Below are 18,369 nucleotides of genomic sequence, written 5' to 3' on the forward strand. Positions count from 1 at the left end.
GGGTGGAGAATGGGCACCCTTCCCCTGGGTGTCTGTTGGGCTATCAGGAGGAGCCTGAGAGTGGTTGGCTCCTTACGGGAGGGATCGTCTACCTGGCCTGATGGTAGTAGGGAAGGCCATCTCAGGGCCTCACCTTGCACTTGTCTGTGGGGAGGGCAAGACTCTGAGATGGCACACACTATGCCCTCCTCTTGTCATCCTCTAGCAGTAGTGTTTCTTGGACTGAGCTCCAGAACTTGCACTCCTCAACCTTCTGCACCCACCCCTGCCCCCACAACATTGAGCTATGAGGGTCGGGACAAGCAGCAGGTTTGGTAAGGCAAGCACCCTTCCCACTTTCCCTCCAGCTGCTAGAGCCCACCCCTGCCCAGTTCCTGCTTTTTTGAAGTACCCCGTAAGGGACCTGTTTGACCTGATCTCTGCGATCCCTAGGCCTCCAGCCTCCTGGGTTGCTGCCACCCCTTAGGGCCTCCACCCTCTCGGGTTCCCACACCCACTCCCTAGATCCACCCGCGCTTATCTCTCAGAGAACCTTAATGTCCCAACACTGTGCGGTCAGAGGCTGAGGAAGACCCAGTGTGGTGCTCAGAATGGGGACTTATGTTGAGTCTGCAGGTGGCCCAGCTGCAGGCCAGAGGGGGAGTTTCAGACTACCACTTTGGGCACCATGCTGCTCCAGCACCCACCCGTGCCCCATGCCACTCTAGCTGCACTGGCTCTGTGCCTGGCCCCTACCTGTCACACAGACGCCATGAAGATTCGTTTCGTTGTTAGAACCTGCCAGCTCCTGCTGCTCCTTGGCCAGTGGGTGTGCCAGTGAGGGTGCCCCATAGTGGCAGCAGTACATGCCAGGTGCAGGAAGGCTGGGCGTACAGCACGGGCGAGTGGCTGGCAAGAATTGGGGTGATGTTTGTTGGGGTCTTAGAGGACCAGGAGAGGTTGCTGTGTGGGCTGGTGCTGCAGGTGGGGCGTCCAGACCCTGGAGTCGTGGAGGACAAGCAGTGATGAAGGCAGGTGTGTGGGAAGCAGGAAGAAGGTGACTCTGGTAGGGCCGGGGCATATTTAAAGAGGGTGGCACCTGACCAGAGGGCCCAACCTCAGCCCACCGCGGGGTGGGAGAGTCTCCTATCTGCCAAGACCACCCAGGAGAACAGAGGCTCTGGGCAGAGCACCCAGGACTAGGTCAGAGGAACCTGGCTAAGCCCAGGGAAGGAAGGCAGGTTGGGCCTGGGCATGCTTGACTGTCCTGTGGAGGCCCCGCCATCCGTACTTGCAGATTCCTTCCTCAGGCTGAGTCTGGGCCCTATGTGTCCCCTTGGTCCTGTCCTATGGAACCAAGTGAGCCCTGTGATGAGGATCTAGAGAAGCTTGGGCTGGCAGGAGAGTTGTGTACTGGGCTCTGGGCATCTCTGGCCGGTCTTGGGTAATGGGGACCATGAAACTGAGAAGAGCTTCAGACGTGGTATTGCTCTGGCCTGTTTGGTCTGGAAGGGCAGGTTCCAGTGGAAGTAAGCCAGTGCCAGTGCCCAGCACAGGCCTGCCTGCTGCTCTCCAGCCACAGCCCGCAGCCTCTGTGGCCCCTCACAGGGGGCCAGGTCCTTCAGGCAGGCACTGCCCTTGCCCGACCCCTCTGAGAACCCAGGTAGAGGCTGGCCTTGGTTCTGGGGCCTGTCCTAGCCTTTGTAACAGTGTGAGGTGTGAGCACAGGATGTTGTCCATAGGGCAGCCTCCCCGAGGGGTCCCCAGAGGGACATCTGAAGCCCTGAAACCTTGAAGCCCTGGTTCCTTCTGCCTAGTCGCCCATCCCACTCCCTGTAGCTCACAGGGGACAGTTCTTAAGCCACAAAACAAGGAGATTGGTGGCAGCCTGGCCCCACTGCAGCCCACCTGGCCTTGCAGTTGTGGTCCCCCGATGGGAGCTGGGCTCAGCATGTGTCACTGGCCCAAGTGGGACTAGCCTGCAGAGCAAGGTGTGTAGGAGATGAAGGTCAGTTTGGTGACAGTGCGGGCTGGCCCCTGGGTCCTGCAGAGAATCCACCCTGCTGGCATGAGGCTGGGCTCACGTGCCCAGCATTGTATTCTAGGCTGGTCTCAGCTTTTTGATTGCTGCATGAACTCAGCTCACGTTGGTGGTCAAAGAACGGGGATCAAAGAATTATTGGGGATAGGGAGTGGAAGTGTCCTGAGGGTCTCTGCAGAGCGCCTCCTGGACTTGTCCTGGTCAGCAGCTCCGGGAAGGACTGGAAGCTGACTATGTCAGGGCAGAGCTGTGGGGCCCAGAAGCTCTTGCCAGGAACTTTGAGGTGGCCTCACTGTGTGTAGTGCATTCACACTTGTGCCTCAGCCCAGCAGACCCCTGAGTGTGCTCTCAGAGCTTGCTGTGTGTCAGGAGCCCCAGGGCCCCGTCCTGTCCCCTGCCTGGCTCTGGCCACTCCCAGCTCTGCCCTGGAGGCCAAGCTCAGTCGCCTTTTAAGGCGAAGATCTGCCGTGAGAAGCCAAAAGGAAAACATTTCCCTGGCATTCAGGGAACATTTTTCTTTCCTCTTTCTCTTAAGTAAACCATCAGCAATCTTTCAAAATACAAGGGAAAAAAATAGGACCTGGTCAGAGAGTTACAAAGACCTTTCACCTCCCATGTGGCCTCCCAGGACCACATGCCCTGCTTGGTCGGAATGCTGTGTCCTCGGGATGGGCGGGAAGGCAGGTGCCCAGCCCATGCCCGGCCTGACTTCTGTGCTACATCTCTTCTTGAACAGCTAGGGGCAGCAGCTGGCTGTCTACCTCAGGAGAAGCCAGGGTCAGGTTGGTGCCTTCTTTCCTTTCAGGGGCACCAGCAACCCAGAGAGGCATGCTAGGGACGGAGGCCAGGACCACCTTCACCACCCTGCCACTCCATGGTGGTCATGTATTAGCACACTGTTCTTCCCCCAGGGCAGCCCAGGGCAGCCCAGGGCTCCCCGCACCCCTACCCCACCCACCCCACCCCATGGAGCAGGTGGTTCTTCCAAAGAGGCACCTTCTGGGACCAGCCCCTTCTGGCAGGGTCTGCACCTCCCCTCACTTCTCTGGCCCACTTTGGCCCTTGATCAGCACCTGTGCTCCTTGCAGCAGGTGGCGTCACTGGGGGAAGGGCAAACTGGGTGCTTACCCTTATCCCTTCATCTTTTCAGTGGAGCCTCGGCACCTCCCTTTTTTTGGTCACAAGGCTTCTTGACAAAATTAACTAACACTTTTTTTTCACAATCCTGTGTACCATTGAAGAATTCAGTTGTTCAGATGAGAACCTGAGGCCAGGCTGGAGGGGTTCCCTGCAGGCTCTCAGGCTTCGCTCCCAGGAGCCCCACTGGGAGCTAAGATGTCAGAGAGCCTCATGCAGATACTGCCAGCAGTTACAGCCTGGTCCCTTGCTGCCACCACCGAGGTCCTTGGAGGCCACTGGGAGCCACTCCTGCCTGCCATGGCTTGATGTTAGGCGGCGCCTGCTCAGAAGGCCTTATCTCCTCGCTGCAGGGCGAGGCTGGGGGGCCAGCTGGAGCATCTGCAGGGCCCTTCAGCAGCCACCTTGGGGAGAGCAGTATGGAGGCTTCAAGTAAAAGTTCTTTGCTCCGAGTCACATTTTTGCCCAGGCCGACTTTGCCACATGACAGAGAGAGACTCTGTCAGAGGAGTCTCCTGGCTGGCCTTAGAGCCTGAGAACTTGGGGCAGGGGTTCCCAGCCAACAGGGCAGTCTGGTAGGAGCACCCCATCTCAGTGCCTCTTAGAAGCTTGTGGGTGGAAAAGCCTCTCGTGTGCAGGCTCAGTGCTGCCACAGCGTTTACTGGAGCAGCTGGTCTGGAGGAGGTGACCATCTGCAGGACCTGAGCATGCTCTGCATGGTGGCTTGGATGCTGAAGTTTACCCAGTTCAAATGAAAGCAAGATACTTTTAAGATATATTTATTCATTTAAAAATAGCCATAGGATATGGCTCAGTGGTAAAGCACTCACTTAGCACATGTGAGGCCCTGGGTTTGATCCTCAGCACTGCATAAAGATAAATAAATACAGGTATTGTATCCATCTACAACTGAAAAAAATATTTTAAAAAATTAAAATGGCCATAACAAGCCTACTGTGTGTTAACATAGCAGCACATTTTCATTAAAAAAAAAATCTTTTTCGTGGGAGAAGCTTAGGAGTCTCTGGGGGTCCTGGAGAGGCCGGGCTCCCACACCACCTCTACCTTACCTTGACCTGTGGACACCCTACATGTGCCTCTCCGGGGACTTGGTGCAGGTTGCAGGTGGGAGTGTCCTGGCTGGGCACACCAGGGACACTAAGGTTAGAGAGGCTGTCTCCTGTGCATGCTGTCCAGCAGCCACCTGGAGATTGTGACAGGAAGGAATGAAGGATGCTGCTGACACTGTCTGCCCAAGCCCATTTTGCGCTCTTGGGGTGCCCAGCAGCAGGGTTTCTATTATGGGGTAAGGTTGCCCTACCCCTGAGGCATGTACCCTCTGAAATCTCAAAATGAGTACACAGTGAGACTCAGTGTGGCTACAGGGGGACACAGGCTCAGTGAGTGTGGTCCCAGGGGACACAGGTATAGTGAGGTTGACTGTAGAGGGACACAGATACCCCAAGGGTGCACAGTGAGGCTGCACAGGATAGTGTAGGGTTGTGGTCACAGCCCCAGAAAGGCAACCAGTGCTCACGTGGCTACCACTTGCCTGCCCTGGGCTCTAGCCTCCAACCAATCAGAGGCCTGGTGCCCCTGTAAGCCAGGCCAGAGCTCCCTGAGGATGGGGGCCAGGGCAGGCACATGTAGGACACTTCCCACCTGTAGCCATGGCCTCCAATCCTGCCGGCTCTGGCAGAGGGTTGGGTCCCTCTGCAGGTTTAGGTGTTGGCAGCCTCCCCACTGCCTGTGTCTGCATGAGGCCCTGGTGGTCTGGTCCAGGGGGGCATGCGGTGACCACACTGCCCTCTTTCTGTTGGCAGGAAGTCTAAAGCAAAGCCCAACGGCAAGAAGCCTGCCGCAGAGGAGAAGAAGGTGTACCTGGAGCCAGAGCACACCAAGTCTAGAATCACCGACTTCGCCTTCAAGGAGCTTGTGGTGCTGCCCCGGGAGATCGACCTCAATGAGTGGCTGGCCAGCAACAGTGCGTGCAGGCCAGTGGGGAGGGCCACAGTGGTGGGGAGGGCATCTCCTTTCCCCCCTCCATGGGCATCCTGGAGTGTGCCCAAGCAGGTCTCAGCAGTCCACCTGCTGGGGAGGCTGTGGGAGGGTGGGGCCCTGCACAGCCTGAGTTCCCTGGCTGAGCCATGCACACATGAGCTGGAAGCAGGGGCGTGTTCTCACCCGTCCTTTCCATCTCTTCCAGCAACGACATTTTTCCACCACATCAACCTGCAGTATAGCACAATCTCGGAGTTCTGCACAGGAGAGACGTGTCAGACAATGGCCGTGTGTAACACGTGAGTGATGGCCTGGCACAGCCCCTCCCGGGGGCACAGGGTGGGTGTTGCTGCCTTTTCACCCAGGCTCCTGGCTTCTCAGACTTGATCCACACCTGGAGCCTTTGCAGAGTCTCAGGATGGGCCTTCTTCCACACCACCCTGTCCCTAAGGAGCCTCTGGCCTGGCCTTGAGGGGCCCTGTTGGAGCACAGGAGGTGCCCGCAGCTACTGAGGCTAACAGGCAGGGAGAATTCCCAAGGGATCACCCAGATGTGGCTCCCTGGGGCTGTGGAGCACTGCGAGGGCTCCTCCTCAGAGCTTTCGGTGTCCTGAGATGGGCACCAGGGCTGGAGTGAGCAGGCTGGGTTGGTGGGGCCTGGGACACCCTCTTGGTGGCTTTCAGACAGCCCCATGCTGGCTGCCCTTTTCTGCCCTCTTCGGGAAGCACGTGTATGTTCAGCGCCACAGCAGGCGGATGTCCCTGAGGCCCTCGCCTGCACGGGGTGCTTTGCTGGGGTAGGATTGGCCAGAGCCAGAAGGCCCCTCTGCAGGCTTCAGCTTGGGGCTGGTGCAGTGAAGAGGTTCAGGGTCTTGTTCTGTTTTGTTGTGTTCTTTTTAGACATACATGACAGGAGAGTGTGTGTTCTGACACGGAGACATGGAGTGTGACTTTTTCTAATTCGGATCCCATTCCTGTGGTTGTATATGATGTGGAGTTTCTCTGGTTGTGTACTCGTATATGAGCACAGGAAAGTGATGGCCAGTTCATTCTACTGTCTTTCCTATTCCCATTCCCCCTTCCCTTCATTTACTTGTCTAATCCCATGAACTTCTATCTGCCCCCTTACTGTGGGTTAGCACAAATATCAGAGTATCCAAATATCAGAGAGAACATTTGGCCTTTGGTTTTTTGGGATTGGCGTATTTCACTTAGAATGATAATCTCCATTTCCACCCATTTACTGGCAAATGCCATGATTCATTCTTCTTTATGGCTGAGTAGTATTCCGTTGTATATATATACTACAGTTTCTTTATCCATTCATCTGTTGAAGGGCACCTAGGTTGGTTCCGTAGCTTAGCTTTTGTGAATTGGCTGATTTAAAGTCCTTTGGGCACATTCTGAGGAGTGGTATAGCCAAGTCAAGTGATGGTTCTGATGTCTCCTCGTCATCAGGATGCTGCAGTTCAGGACAGGTGCCGACACACGTGAGCGTGTGTGCATGCACGCCATCCTGAAAGTCCTCCTGCCTAAGGATACAGCTTTCTGGGTTCCTGTCACAGGCAGAAGTCCCTATCAAAGCTGAGCTCACTCTTGGGAACCCACCAGAAGCCTCTGCATGGCAGGTGGTAGGTGTTCCCAGGCCTCAGCTTGCTGGGCCTGCTTACGTGGCACTGGTGGGTGTAGGCAGCATATGGCTGTCCACCCCGTTTGCCCAGGAGAATCGGGTGTTCCAGCTGGGCATCACTTGGGGAAGATGGCACAGTTCCACACAGTCTGCTGAGAGTAGGCTTGGCACAGGTGGGGCAGAGCTGGCCTCTGAGGGACCATCCCCGTGACAGACCCTGATGGCAGTGAAGGCAGTACTTGAAAGTGTGTGTCCAGCCTGGCTGAGGAGGACGCCTGCAGCCAGGCGGTGCCCTAGGTGCCCTGGGTGCCCTGTGCAGGCTAACTCAGCACCTCCCAGCTTCTCTGCACCCTCATGCCCTTTGTATGGGATTTGATTTTATCAAGCCTCTTGAAAGCGTGTAGGGTTTAGTGTTGGGTTGACCGCCATCTAGGCCTGCATTCCACCATGTCCAGTGTGCCTTGGAGAGCCAGGGCAGCTGAAGCTCTCCTCCCTGTTCTTTTTTTTTTTTTTTAATTTTTAAAAATATCTTTACTTATTTTTATGTGGTGCTGAGGATTGAACCCAGTGCCTCACACGTGCAAAGCAGGTGCTCTACCGCTGAGCTACAGTCCTAGTCCCTCCTCCCTGTTCTTGTGTGAAACCTCCTCTATGGGTTTGTTGTATATTAATTAATGTTCCTGTAATCCCTTCCTACGGACGTTTTAAGACCAAGGAATGGAAACTTAAAAGGAAAAGGGAGGTTGGTCAAGGATCCACAGAGCCCCTTGCTGTGCTCTAGGCCAGCAGTTATGCTTGGGTCGTGGGAGGGCATACGCCAGGTTGGGGCAGCTCATTATCCTATTGGCACCTGTCCCACAAAAGGCTTGTTGGGATCCAAGGGGGAGGAGAGAAAGTGGACTTATGATGTGCAGAGGTCATGACTCAGAGGTTCCACAGAGACAGACCTCTGGATTCAAGGAGCAGGGTGAGCCCCACAGGACTGACCTGTGAAGCAGTGTGCAGATGTGGCTGATGCTGGCCCAGAGGAGAGGATGGTGCAGTGCCATGGGCCTGGGGAGCTGGGGGGGGCTCCATACATCACCAGTGTGAAGGGGAGAAGGGCCACCCCGAAGTCCACATCCCTGACACGCCCTGTGGGAACAAAGGCAGAGTGGGAAGGAAGCATGGGCACACGGTGGCCCGTAGACTTGCCTGATGAGGGCAGACTTGCAGCCTTGGTCTCTCCGTCTGGCTGCTGTGACGGATGCTCAAACAGACAGCTTCTGAACACACAGATGTTTGTTCTTCGCATCTTTGGGGCCGGAATTCCAGGTCAAGGGACAGAGATCTGGCATATGGTGAGGGCATCTTGGTTCATAGGTGGTACCTTTTTGTGAGGTGCTCTGGGCCTTTTATTTTATAAGAGCACAGGTCCCCTTGCAGGGGCCTGATCACCTCCCAGAGGCCCATCTCCTAACACTGTTAGGTTGGGGTGAGGCTTCAACACGTTTGGGGGATACACACATTCAGACTACAGCATCACTGTGTCTGTCTGGTGCTGGGGATTGAACCAAGGGTACTCTCCCATGGAGCCTTGTCCCCAGTGGTTTTTATTTCTTGTTTTGAGACAGGGTTTCACTGAAGTTGCTGAGGGCCTAAGTCACTGAGACTGGCTCAGAACTTGCGCTCCTCCTGCCTCAGCCTCCTGAGTTGCTGGGATTACAGGCCTGTGCCATTGTGCCTGGCCACAGCATCACTTTAAGTGTGGTGACATCGGGACAAGCCAAGGAGATGCCACCCAGATAGCAGCCAAAGTGGCTGTGTTCGAGCCAGCAGAGACAGCAAGGCCGCCGCTGGGGCGACGGTCGCGTGCTAGAGAACGGTCAGCTCCTCGAGCAGAAAGGATGGGCTGGGCACTAAGCCTGCAGAGCCGCAGCAGAGGCCAGAGGCCGCCAGTGTGGGGGTCTCAGCTGCTGGAGCGCAGAGTGCAGCAGTGGTTGAGGACACTCCAGCGTCACGTTCACAGGGAACCATCAAAATAGATGATGTCCTTCCCACGGGAGAGCCCTTGACATGTCCTGAAGAGTCTAGTAATGCGAAGGAAGGTGTCCACACGCAGTGTAGGGAAACTGGAAGTCAGTAACAGGAGACAGGAAAATCCACGGACACTGGAAGTCAGGCAGGAAGTCTCCAGGGAAGTTAGAAGCTATTTGAATTGAACACAAAATACTAGGATTTGTGGGACACAGCCACATCAAGGCCGAGAGGGACATTTATAGGACTCCGTGTTTATTTCAGAAAGAGAAGGAAGATCTCAAATTGATAAGTTTCAATCTTAAAAACTAGAAAAAGAGCAAAAGCAACCCAAATTGAGCAGAGGAAAATAAATAAGAGCAGAAATCACCAGAATTGACTCAGGAAAACAACAGGGAAAATCAGTGAAACCAAAATGTGGTTCTGGGAAAGGTCAGTAGAATTGATATGCCCCTGGCAGGAAGATGAGAGAGGCGAATGCTGGGTAGGAGGGACAAGTGGCTCTGTCACTGCAAAGACCCTGGAAGACAGTAGGGGACATTACAAAACATCTTCTGTGCATGAGTCATACATCTCCTAAGATAAGCAAGAAGAGAAGAGACGAAAGGTCCACATTTGTGCAGAACACAATCGTGAAAACCTCAGGGTTCAAGCAAAAAATAAATCCAGTAAGGTCAACAGGCAAAGCAAACAAACAGTTCTATGTGCTAGCAATGCGCAGTTGGAACCTAAATCAAGCAGTACCACCCACTGTAGCTCCCAAAACAGTGCCATTCTGAGGTATGGACTTGGCATCTGCAGGGTCTGTGCCTGTGGGGTACACTGCAGAAGCAGATCTCAGGTGGCCTGCATGGGTGGAGGGACTTGCTCGTGCGCCAGCATGCGAGGGTGCCAGCTGCCCTCCACATAGGCCTTTCAGGTTAGTGCAGCCCTAGTCTGTGGCTTCGGTCCAGCTAACTCTGAAATGTGCATGGATGGCACAGTAACTACAACAGCTGTGATTCCAAAACTAGAGTGAAGCTGGTGAAGTCCCCAGTGTTAGGATTTACTGCAAAACCACACAGTTAAGACAAGAGTGGTGTTGGCCAAGGGACAGATACTCAGCGCAGGGTTAGAGCAGAGTGCAGAAGGCACTTGCACTGGCCTACACTGACAGTGTGCCAAGTAAATTCAGCAGCAGGGAGAGAAAGGAACAGAGCACCACCTGGACCTTGCACACTCCTCAGAGAGCACTGGGCACTTAGGAGAGTTTCAGAAGAAGGTGTAAGAGAGCTCACAGACTTGACAGCAGAGCACCATCTGCTGGTGGACAACCCCATACCAGGGACTTCATGAAGATCCTGGACTTCTGCTCCTAGAGAGAAAAGAAACTACAGGGTGGGAGAGCATCGTGCACAAGTGCGATCGGGAGCCACACACTGCTGAAGGACAGAGTCCCTAGCCTAACAAGAGGTCCCAGTGCTTGGGAACATGGCCCATGACATTTCGGGCAGAGGGCTCAGGCACAGCTCACCACCGCCAGAAGCAGCCAGAGAGGTCCACTCAGAGCCAGGACAAGGTCCTGCCACGTATGCAGCACACCTGTGCTCGGAGGACGCACAGCGCAAGGGGTTGAGCTGTGCCGCCGTCCGCACAGTGGCTTGGCAGGTGCTCACGGTTGAAGCACATACTGATTGTGACCGGTGACTCCTTCCTGGGTATCTGCCCTAGAGAAGGGGAAGCCTGTGTCCACACAGACCCACTGCAGGCGTGTCTGCAGCAGCGGGGTCCTCAAGTGCCCTAACCTGGGAAGAACCCAGATCGCCCCCAGCTGGCAAGTGGATGAACAGGCTGTGGGCCACACACATGGGGACCCATCTCAGCAGTGACAACCCCAATCTGTCCCCATGACTGGTGTGGAGTGAGAAGCCTGTGTGATTCCTTCCCTGGCCCTTGCTCCTGGAGTGGCCCCCAGGGCAGCCGTGTGCTTTGAGGGCAGCACGGGCTCCCGTGTGGAGTGTGAGTGCCGTGAGGCCCACTGTGGCTGCATGAGTGGGCTGTGCACCGGCAGGTCCTTGTTGCAGGCCCTGGCCTACTGGGGCTAGCCAGTCACAGGAGGACTGGCCACCCATGTCTGGCTGGGGAGGTGCTTGCGTGGGTGCCCAGGGTTCAGGCCACTGACGGGAGACCCACTGGCTCTATGGGAAGGGTGTAGCTTTGAGCAGTGGGAGCAGGACACTGCCAAGGTGGGGGCCTCCTGGCAGATCCCAGGTCCCAGGCTGCCTCCCAGCAGGGGTGCACGTCCACGTAACAGAGAGACAACCCACGTCACTGCAGACAGTGGGCTTCCCGCTTGTGCATTCAGTCAGGCTGGGCTTGGCTCTTTCTGTGGCCAGGCAGGCGTCCTGACTGGCCTCTGTCCCACAGGCAGTACTGCTGGCATGACGAGCGGGGCAAGAAGGTGAAGTGCACGGCGCCGCAGTACGTGGACTTCGTCATGAGCTCCGTGCAGAAGCTGGTGACTGACGAGGACGTCTTCCCTACGAAATACGGTGCGTCTCACGGTGCTGCTCCTGGGGCTGGGGGCGGGGGCTGGGGGTGGGCTGGGGCAGCCGCTGTGGGGCCTGCCCCTTTTGTCATGAGGGACCTGGGCTGTGGAGTGAGGCAGCGCCCATGGCAGAAAGGCTTGAGCACACCTCCTACTCTCGGGACCTTGGGGCCCTAACAGGCCCTTCTTGGCCCCCAAGAAGGACATGGAAATGATCCTGAGCTGCGGAGGGACAGCGCCTGGTAGCAGGAAGTGCCATGCACTGGCCACTCGCTGCAGCGTGGCCCACATAGAGAGCCCTGGAGTGCCTGTCAGGGTGGCATAGGGGCAGCCCACACAATGGCCAGCACCCTCCACTCCAGACACATGCGAGTTTCAGGGAGGGCTCGGGACAGAGTGTCCTTTGAGCTCCTGTCACTTCTGCTGTCTGATGTCCGGGCCAGGAAATGGCGGCAGGTGCGTGTGCTCCAGGCTGGACGGGCTACCTGGAGGCAGAAGCCTGGCCTCTTGCAGGCCTGTGACACCCAGCCTCCCCCTAGGCAGAGAATTCCCCAGCTCCTTCGAGTCCCTGGTGAAGAAGATCTGCAAGTACCTGTTCCACGTGCTGGGCCACATCTACTGGGCCCACTTCAAGGAGACCCTGGCGCTCGAGCTGCACGGACACTTGAACACACTGTACGTCCACTTCATCCTCTTCGCCAGGGAGTTCAATCTGCTCGACCCCAAAGAGACCGCCGTGCTGGACGACCTCACCGAGGTGCTGTGCAGCAGCCCCAGTGGGGGCGGCGGGGGTGGGGACGGGGCCAGCAGTGGGGCCCCCGGGGCACAGAACCACGTGAAGGAGAGATGAGCCCCAAGGGCTGGACAGGGGTGCACATGTGCAAAGAGACAACCGTGGGTCTGCGTGTGCGCACACGTGCCCAGACACGCTGGTGGTGAGCTCTGAGGCCAGGCCGCCCAAGTGTGGGCTCCACAGACGCTGCTGCTGGGCCGCGCACTTCCTGCTCCCCTGTTGGATGGATGAGTGCCGTGGGTAGCGGAGAGCCTTTGGATTCATTCACGCATTCAACAAGCATTTATTGGACTGAGGGCTGAGTCTTCTGCAGGGTGTTCCTCCCTTGCGTCTTCCCGTGCGGCCCCGCCCTCCCCTCGCCCCTCCTTGGGGGACTCCACTGCTTGGAAAGAAACACCTTGTGGTAGGTGGATCCCCCTCCATGGGGGCTTGGCTTGCATACCTGAGTTTCTGCTCTGTTTGGGGGTGGGGCTCACTTTTACAGAGACCCCTCCCCGTCCCCCACCCCTGGCCTTGCTGGGATCCTGGCTGTGGATGGCTCTGAGTCAGCCAGCTATGGGAGGCCTGGGGCGATCTGCAAGGGCTCCTACCTGCTGCTTGCTCCCGTCACCCCTTCCTGCTGCCTCCCTGATGCAGGGAGAGCCTGCCATGTGCAGGTACCAGGGCGGAGCCACAACAGGGCTCAGGCCCTGCTTGGAGACGCGGCTGTCAGCAGAAGGCAGAGATCCGCTTCAGTTCATCTGTGCAGTCCTAATAAAAAGAATCCTCTCAGGTCAGAGCCTAGTGTGTCCTCAGCCTGGTCGCTCCTCCCTCCCAGTGGGCAGCCCTGTCTTTGTCCTGGAGCAGTGTCAGGTTGCCAGGACCACATCACCTCCTGTGTCATCCTCATGCGGGGACAGGCACCCTCTCATGTGACTGCAGTTGTCTCAGGGATTCCTGGCCAGCCTGCGCCGTGGGCTCTGCTGCAGGGGCCATTCCTGTCTGGGGCTGTGAGCTCAGGGCTGCAGACATGAGAGGGCTTAGGGAAGAAGTGGGGCCAGGGGCCTGAGCTACAGCCTGGAGCTGGTCTGGAAACTGAGTGGGGGAGGGAGAGAGCCAGGGCAGGGACAGGGCCTGGCCAGCACAGGACCTCAGGCCCCACCCCAGTGGCAGGCATGCTATGCCTGGTGACTGAGGACAGTGCCCTGGAAGTGGGCTCCTAGAAGGTTCAATCTCCACATACACCCCAAAATTGTTGGCCGCCTGGGTTCTGGAAGGCCTCCAGCCTAGCCTGTGCAGCATGCCTGTGTCTGATAGGCCCTTTCTCTACTTGCTCTGTACCGTGGCCCGCCCCGGAGAGGAACTGGAGGCCAGAGCCCCCTCCCTCTCTGCTTCCCATGGGGTCTTCTCAGCTCCATCTGGGCCAGTCCCACCTGTCTGCTTTCTGAACCTGGGTAGCAGCTTCCTTGTTGCTTTATGGGGACAGCCTCTCCTTCTCCCATCCTTGAGAGCTGCCCCCAACCTGATAGCCCCAAATTTCCCCAGAAAGTCCAGGGGCACCCCAGGGTCTTCACATCCTGGCCCCACTGCCTCCTCATATGGGTCCTGCCCTGTGATTTTGACTGTCAGCTGCACAGAGGGTCAGTTGGGGTCACTTTAGACTCCCTAGTGCCTGGACTTTCAACCCAAGCCTGCTGACTCAGTGCCAGGGATGGAGCCCCCTGGGCTGTCCAAGCCTCGCACCCTGGGTGATGCTCATCATGTCTCCTGTCATAGAACTTGACAGCTGGGGTAGCACCTGCAGTGGCTGAGGGTGCCACAGGACCTCCAGGAGAGGGATGGCAAGAGGAGGGAGGAGGCTGGCCTAGCAGGAATGTCCTCTAGTCGGCTCCCAGGTCACGGGGCATGGGGAGCTGGGCTCTGGAATGAGCTCTGCAGGGAGCACATCTGGCCTGCAGCCTGGGTCAGTGTGTTTAGGAACATGGCCTGGCTGCCCAGTGGGGGCTGGTGGAGGTAGAGGAGCCTGTGGGTGGGGAGCGTCTGGGCTCTGTGATTGTCTAGGGTGGGGCTGGAGCTGCAGGATGGGGCCTGGAAGGAAGGGGTGACACATCTCCACCAGCATCACAGGACAGCCACAGGCAAGTGTCCAAGATGCATCTTGTCCTGATACTTAGTAGGGTGCTATAGGACTCCTGGCCACACGCCCACCTGGGAGGGGATGGGCATCTGGATGAAGGCTAGAACCAGCCCTTTGGAGGATGTTTCCTGCCGCCTCTGAGGGTGACAGGGCAATGCAGTGTGCGCCCTGCCTCCTGGATGGCTTCTGGCTGCAAGACCTGCCATGTCCTGTCCAAAACCTGGGCCCTTGAAGAAGCCTCCCTGCCTCTGCTGCAGCTTCCCTGCTTGCAGGAAGGTGGCTGCACACAGCTCCCTCAGTTCTCCCTACATTGAAGAAGCTCAGACTGAATCCCAGCAGGTACCCACAGGTTCTCTCTCATCTGTCCTGGCAGGTGGAACAATTTTTTCCCGAGTCTGTGTCATGATTGCTAGAACCTGCAACTCCATAGTGCTTCTGTGGCAAAGCGAGTGAAAGCTGCAGGCTGACCTTGAGGTGGGAGACCTGAGTTATCCCAGTGTGCCGAGGTCATCCTGAGCATCCTTACACGTAAAATAGGTCCTTACTAGAAATAAAGAGCCAAGGCAGGGAAGGGGCCCAGCTCAGCGTCTCTGGAAGCTGGGAAAGGGAGATGAGCTGTCCCCACAGGCCTCCAGAAGGAACCAGCCATGCCAATTTTAAACCCCAACTTTAGCCTGATGAGACTCGTTTTGTATTCTGGCTTGCAGAACTAAAAGGTAACAAATTTGTCTTCTTTGGAGTCACTAAACTTGTGGCAACCACAACTGCAGAAAACGAAGGCAGTTTCTGGTCCCAGGAGTGAGGCACTACTAGAACAGACCCCTAGAACTGCAGAAGTGGCTTTGGAATTGGGCAGTAGGCAGAGATGAGAAGACTTCCGTGGGGCATGATAAAGCCCAGAGTCGCTGGGCAAATGGTTGGCAGAGTCAGGGAGGTGATGGAGAAGGGCCAGTTCATCTCTGAGGGAACTTCGAGTTGCTGAGATCATCCTCTGAGCAGAAATAGCAGTGTTTGAGGTGCTGTTGGGAGGGCCAGGAGCAAGGAACCTGTCGTGGGGAAGGCGCGGCTGAGCCGTCCTTTCTTGTTGAGGAAAGCAGGACCCGCACACAGCTAGCTTGGGCATTCAGTAGATGGACTGGTGGCGGCAGCAAGGTCCCATCTTGCTGCTCATGCAGTTTAGGAGGAAGGAGAGTACGCGGGCAGCAGCCCTTGAGCAGCAGGGAGCTCGCAACAGCTTAGCCAAATCACAGAGGAGATTTGTCCAAGGAAGGGTTGAGGGTGCAGCAGATGAGCTTTTGCTAGTACTTCAGAAAGATGGAAAGGTCAGAGGGCTCTTGAAGATACAAAGTGGTGGCTAATAGACACCTTTGGTCATCTAAGCAGAAGCTAAAATAGAGAAAAGGTGGTCTGTAGGGGCCTATGGAAAGCCCCTGGTCTCCTGGAGTGAATCCACATGGTCGAGGTAGAGACCCATGAGGTTCTAAGAAAGTGCTGTCCTCAGAAACCTTGCCTGCTGGACCTGAGAGCAGGGAGACGGGGTGAGATAAAAGCCTGTTGGGCCCCCAGAGTTCTGCAGCCAGGAAGTCGCGAAGGAAAGCAGACCTGCTGCTTTTCATTAAGAGAAAGCTGGGCTAGTGGGTGTCGCGGCACACACTGGTGATCCTAGTCACTTGGGTGTCCGCTGTAGGAGGCCACCCTGGACAACTTAGGAATCAGAAAGGGCTGGGGTGCGGCTCAGTGGTAGAGCACCCCTGAGTTCACTCCCCAGTTCAGGGGAACAGGGAGACTGGGGGTCAGAGGGCAGGGTGTGAATGTAGGGGCAGAGCCATGAGCCACAGGGACCTGTACAGCTGCTTGGGCTCTGCCCTGCCTCTGTGGCTAGAAAGCACACACAGAGAGACTTTGCCCAGGAAGGACCACACCCAGAGTGTCACCCACCTCATGTGCAAACAGGGGCTAGGCAGTGGACCTGAGCAAGTAAAATGATGTCTCTCATCCCAACGTGCTCGGGTCCCAGTGCCTGGATCCCACCAATGTCCCTGACACAGCTGGGGTTTTAAAGTATAGATGGGTGAGCACTATGAAGTACTGGCCTGGCGTGGAGATGGACCAGGCCCTGTGTGACCAGAGGCCTTAACATGAAACGGCAGCAGAGGCAGAGCCGGGAGCTGCAGGGACAGCCGCGTGCAGCACAGCCTGCTCTCCTGCTCTGAAGGTGGACAGGGGCCCTGACCCAAGGGGCGCAGGGAGGCCTCAGGCTAGAAAGGCTGGGAGGTGGAGCCTTCCTTGAGCCCCAGAAGGAACAAAGCCCTGCCGGAACCTTGATCTTGGCTCCGTGAGATCACTTCAGTGAGCCCTACCAGTTCTTGACTCCAAAACCACAAGAGAAGAAGTTTATGTTCTAAACTACTGTTGGGGGTAACTTGTTATAGCAGCGATAGGAATCTAATCCCTCTGTAAAATGGGCCACGAGGCACTCCCAGGGTCTGTTTTGAAGGCCTTTAATAAGACGATCCATCAAAGGAGGAGCCATAGTGCTCCTGGGTGTGTGATTACCATGAACTCTATGTCCCAGTGCAGGCTGGTGCTGGGCTTCTGGGTGGGGACTCCTCTCCCTGCTCGTCAGCCCACCCTGTCCCCTCCTCAGGCATTGCTGCCTGATGTCCTCCATGGTCTTCTCTCCTCTCTACCGACCCTCCTCTTTCTGGCTTCCTGCTGGCCTCCCTCTATCCCTTGGCAGATGATACCAAAAGAAGCTTGGGTGGTGACAGGAAGTGTGTGTGTGTGTGTGTGTTGGGGGAGGTTGTCCAGGGAAGGGAAAATGTTAAGGGCGAGGAGAGAAGAGGGTGGGGAGGCTCTGGCCCACAGGGAGAGGGGGCAAGACGGGAGGCCGAGTTGCCAGTGAGGCCCGGACGCCTCTGGTGATGAACTCCCTGGCATAGGATGGGTGGCCGGGCGGCTGGCCCGGGGAACACTGAGGATCCACCCTCTCATGACACCAGGGATTCTGACTCAGGAGGCCAACTGAAAGTGGGGACTGAAGCTGGGACAGGCTCCCTCCGAGCAGAGGCCTGTGGGTGCTCAGCGTCTCCTCCCTGAGCTCACCTCACCCTGCGGCAGCTCCTGCCGGCACTCAGCCCTGGCAGGCATGGGTCAGCCATCTCCACAGTCCACCTGTAGACCCACTGCTAGCTCACTGGGAACCCAGCACTCGGGCCAGGCCGTGGTAGGCACAGACCCAAAATGCACCCGAGAACTAGGGATTGGGAACCCCACCCAAGTCCTCATTTTAATTTCTTCATAGGAATAACATTGAGGACCATTGGCTTTATGCTGAGTCTAAAGTGCTCAGGACAGTGTCTGACACATAGAAACCTTTTGTATCTATTTTATTTTTTTATATAAATACAGTTTGGGGATAAGCTTGCTTTGGCTTCTGTTAGCTGAAACCAAGAGAGCTTGGTGGGAGAAGTGAGACTGAAGGGCAAGGCCCCTTCCTGAGCCACGGGGGCAGTAGGTGTGCAGATGGGAAGCCGGCAGGTCTGTTCAGTCGATTGGTTTCCTTCTGGACTCAATCCAGTGCACGTTAAGCAAACCGTAGACTTCAGTGTCCAGTGGGTCTGTGTGGTCAGCTCTCAGAAAAGCACTGCAGGACCACAGGCCAAGATTTCCTACCCACGACCTGGAACCTCTCTTAAAGCTCACATTAACTGAGATAATGTGCTATGCGTCACGGCAATAGAGTCTGTCCCCTGGCTGCTCTCAGGAAACCATCTCCCTTGAGGACATAGTGACATCCAGGATGGGAATGACCCCAGCTTCACCTCAGCACTCTTCTTCTGGACTTTGAGCTCAGAGCTAAGCCAGAAAAACATGGTGCTCTCAGGCTTTCTTCCTTCTTCAAGATGGTATACCAGCCAGATGCTGAACTTTAGAACAGGGCCTCAACCGTGCCATTCTGCCCCAGTAGATACATGGCAATATCTGGGAGAACTTTTGGTTGTCACAGCAGAAGCGGAAGACAGTTTCTGGTAGGTATTGGACAGAGGCCAGGAATGCTTCAGAGCCCCCCAGAGCTTCCACAGAGCACCGGATGACCCCACCACAGTCAGCCAGCCCCCAGTGTTGGC

At 56.4% G+C, this 18,369-nt stretch overlaps 1 protein-coding gene across 3 annotated transcripts in view; it reads left to right on the forward strand.

The window, feature by feature from the left end:
- The window catches only part of MOB2 (MOB kinase activator 2), a 61,996-nt gene extending 49,095 nt beyond the window's left edge, over positions 1-12,901 (forward strand). For all 3 annotated transcript variants that reach the window (XM_081282595.1, XM_081282596.1, XM_081282594.1), the window contains exons 2-5: positions 4,981-5,141; positions 5,364-5,457; positions 11,210-11,334; positions 11,870-12,901. In XM_081282595.1, the coding sequence (XP_081138721.1) occupies positions 4,981-5,141; positions 5,364-5,457; positions 11,210-11,334; positions 11,870-12,180 (691 nt within the window). In that variant the 3' untranslated portion in view covers positions 12,181-12,901. The remainder of the gene's footprint in view (positions 1-4,980; positions 5,142-5,363; positions 5,458-11,209; positions 11,335-11,869) is intronic.
- Positions 12,902-18,369: the final 5,468 nt, after the last annotated feature.

The sequence above is a fragment of the Spermophilus citellus genome (genome assembly GCF_964194105.1).
Source record: "Spermophilus citellus genome assembly, chromosome: 2".
Lineage (NCBI taxonomy): Eukaryota > Metazoa > Chordata > Mammalia > Rodentia > Sciuridae > Spermophilus > Spermophilus citellus.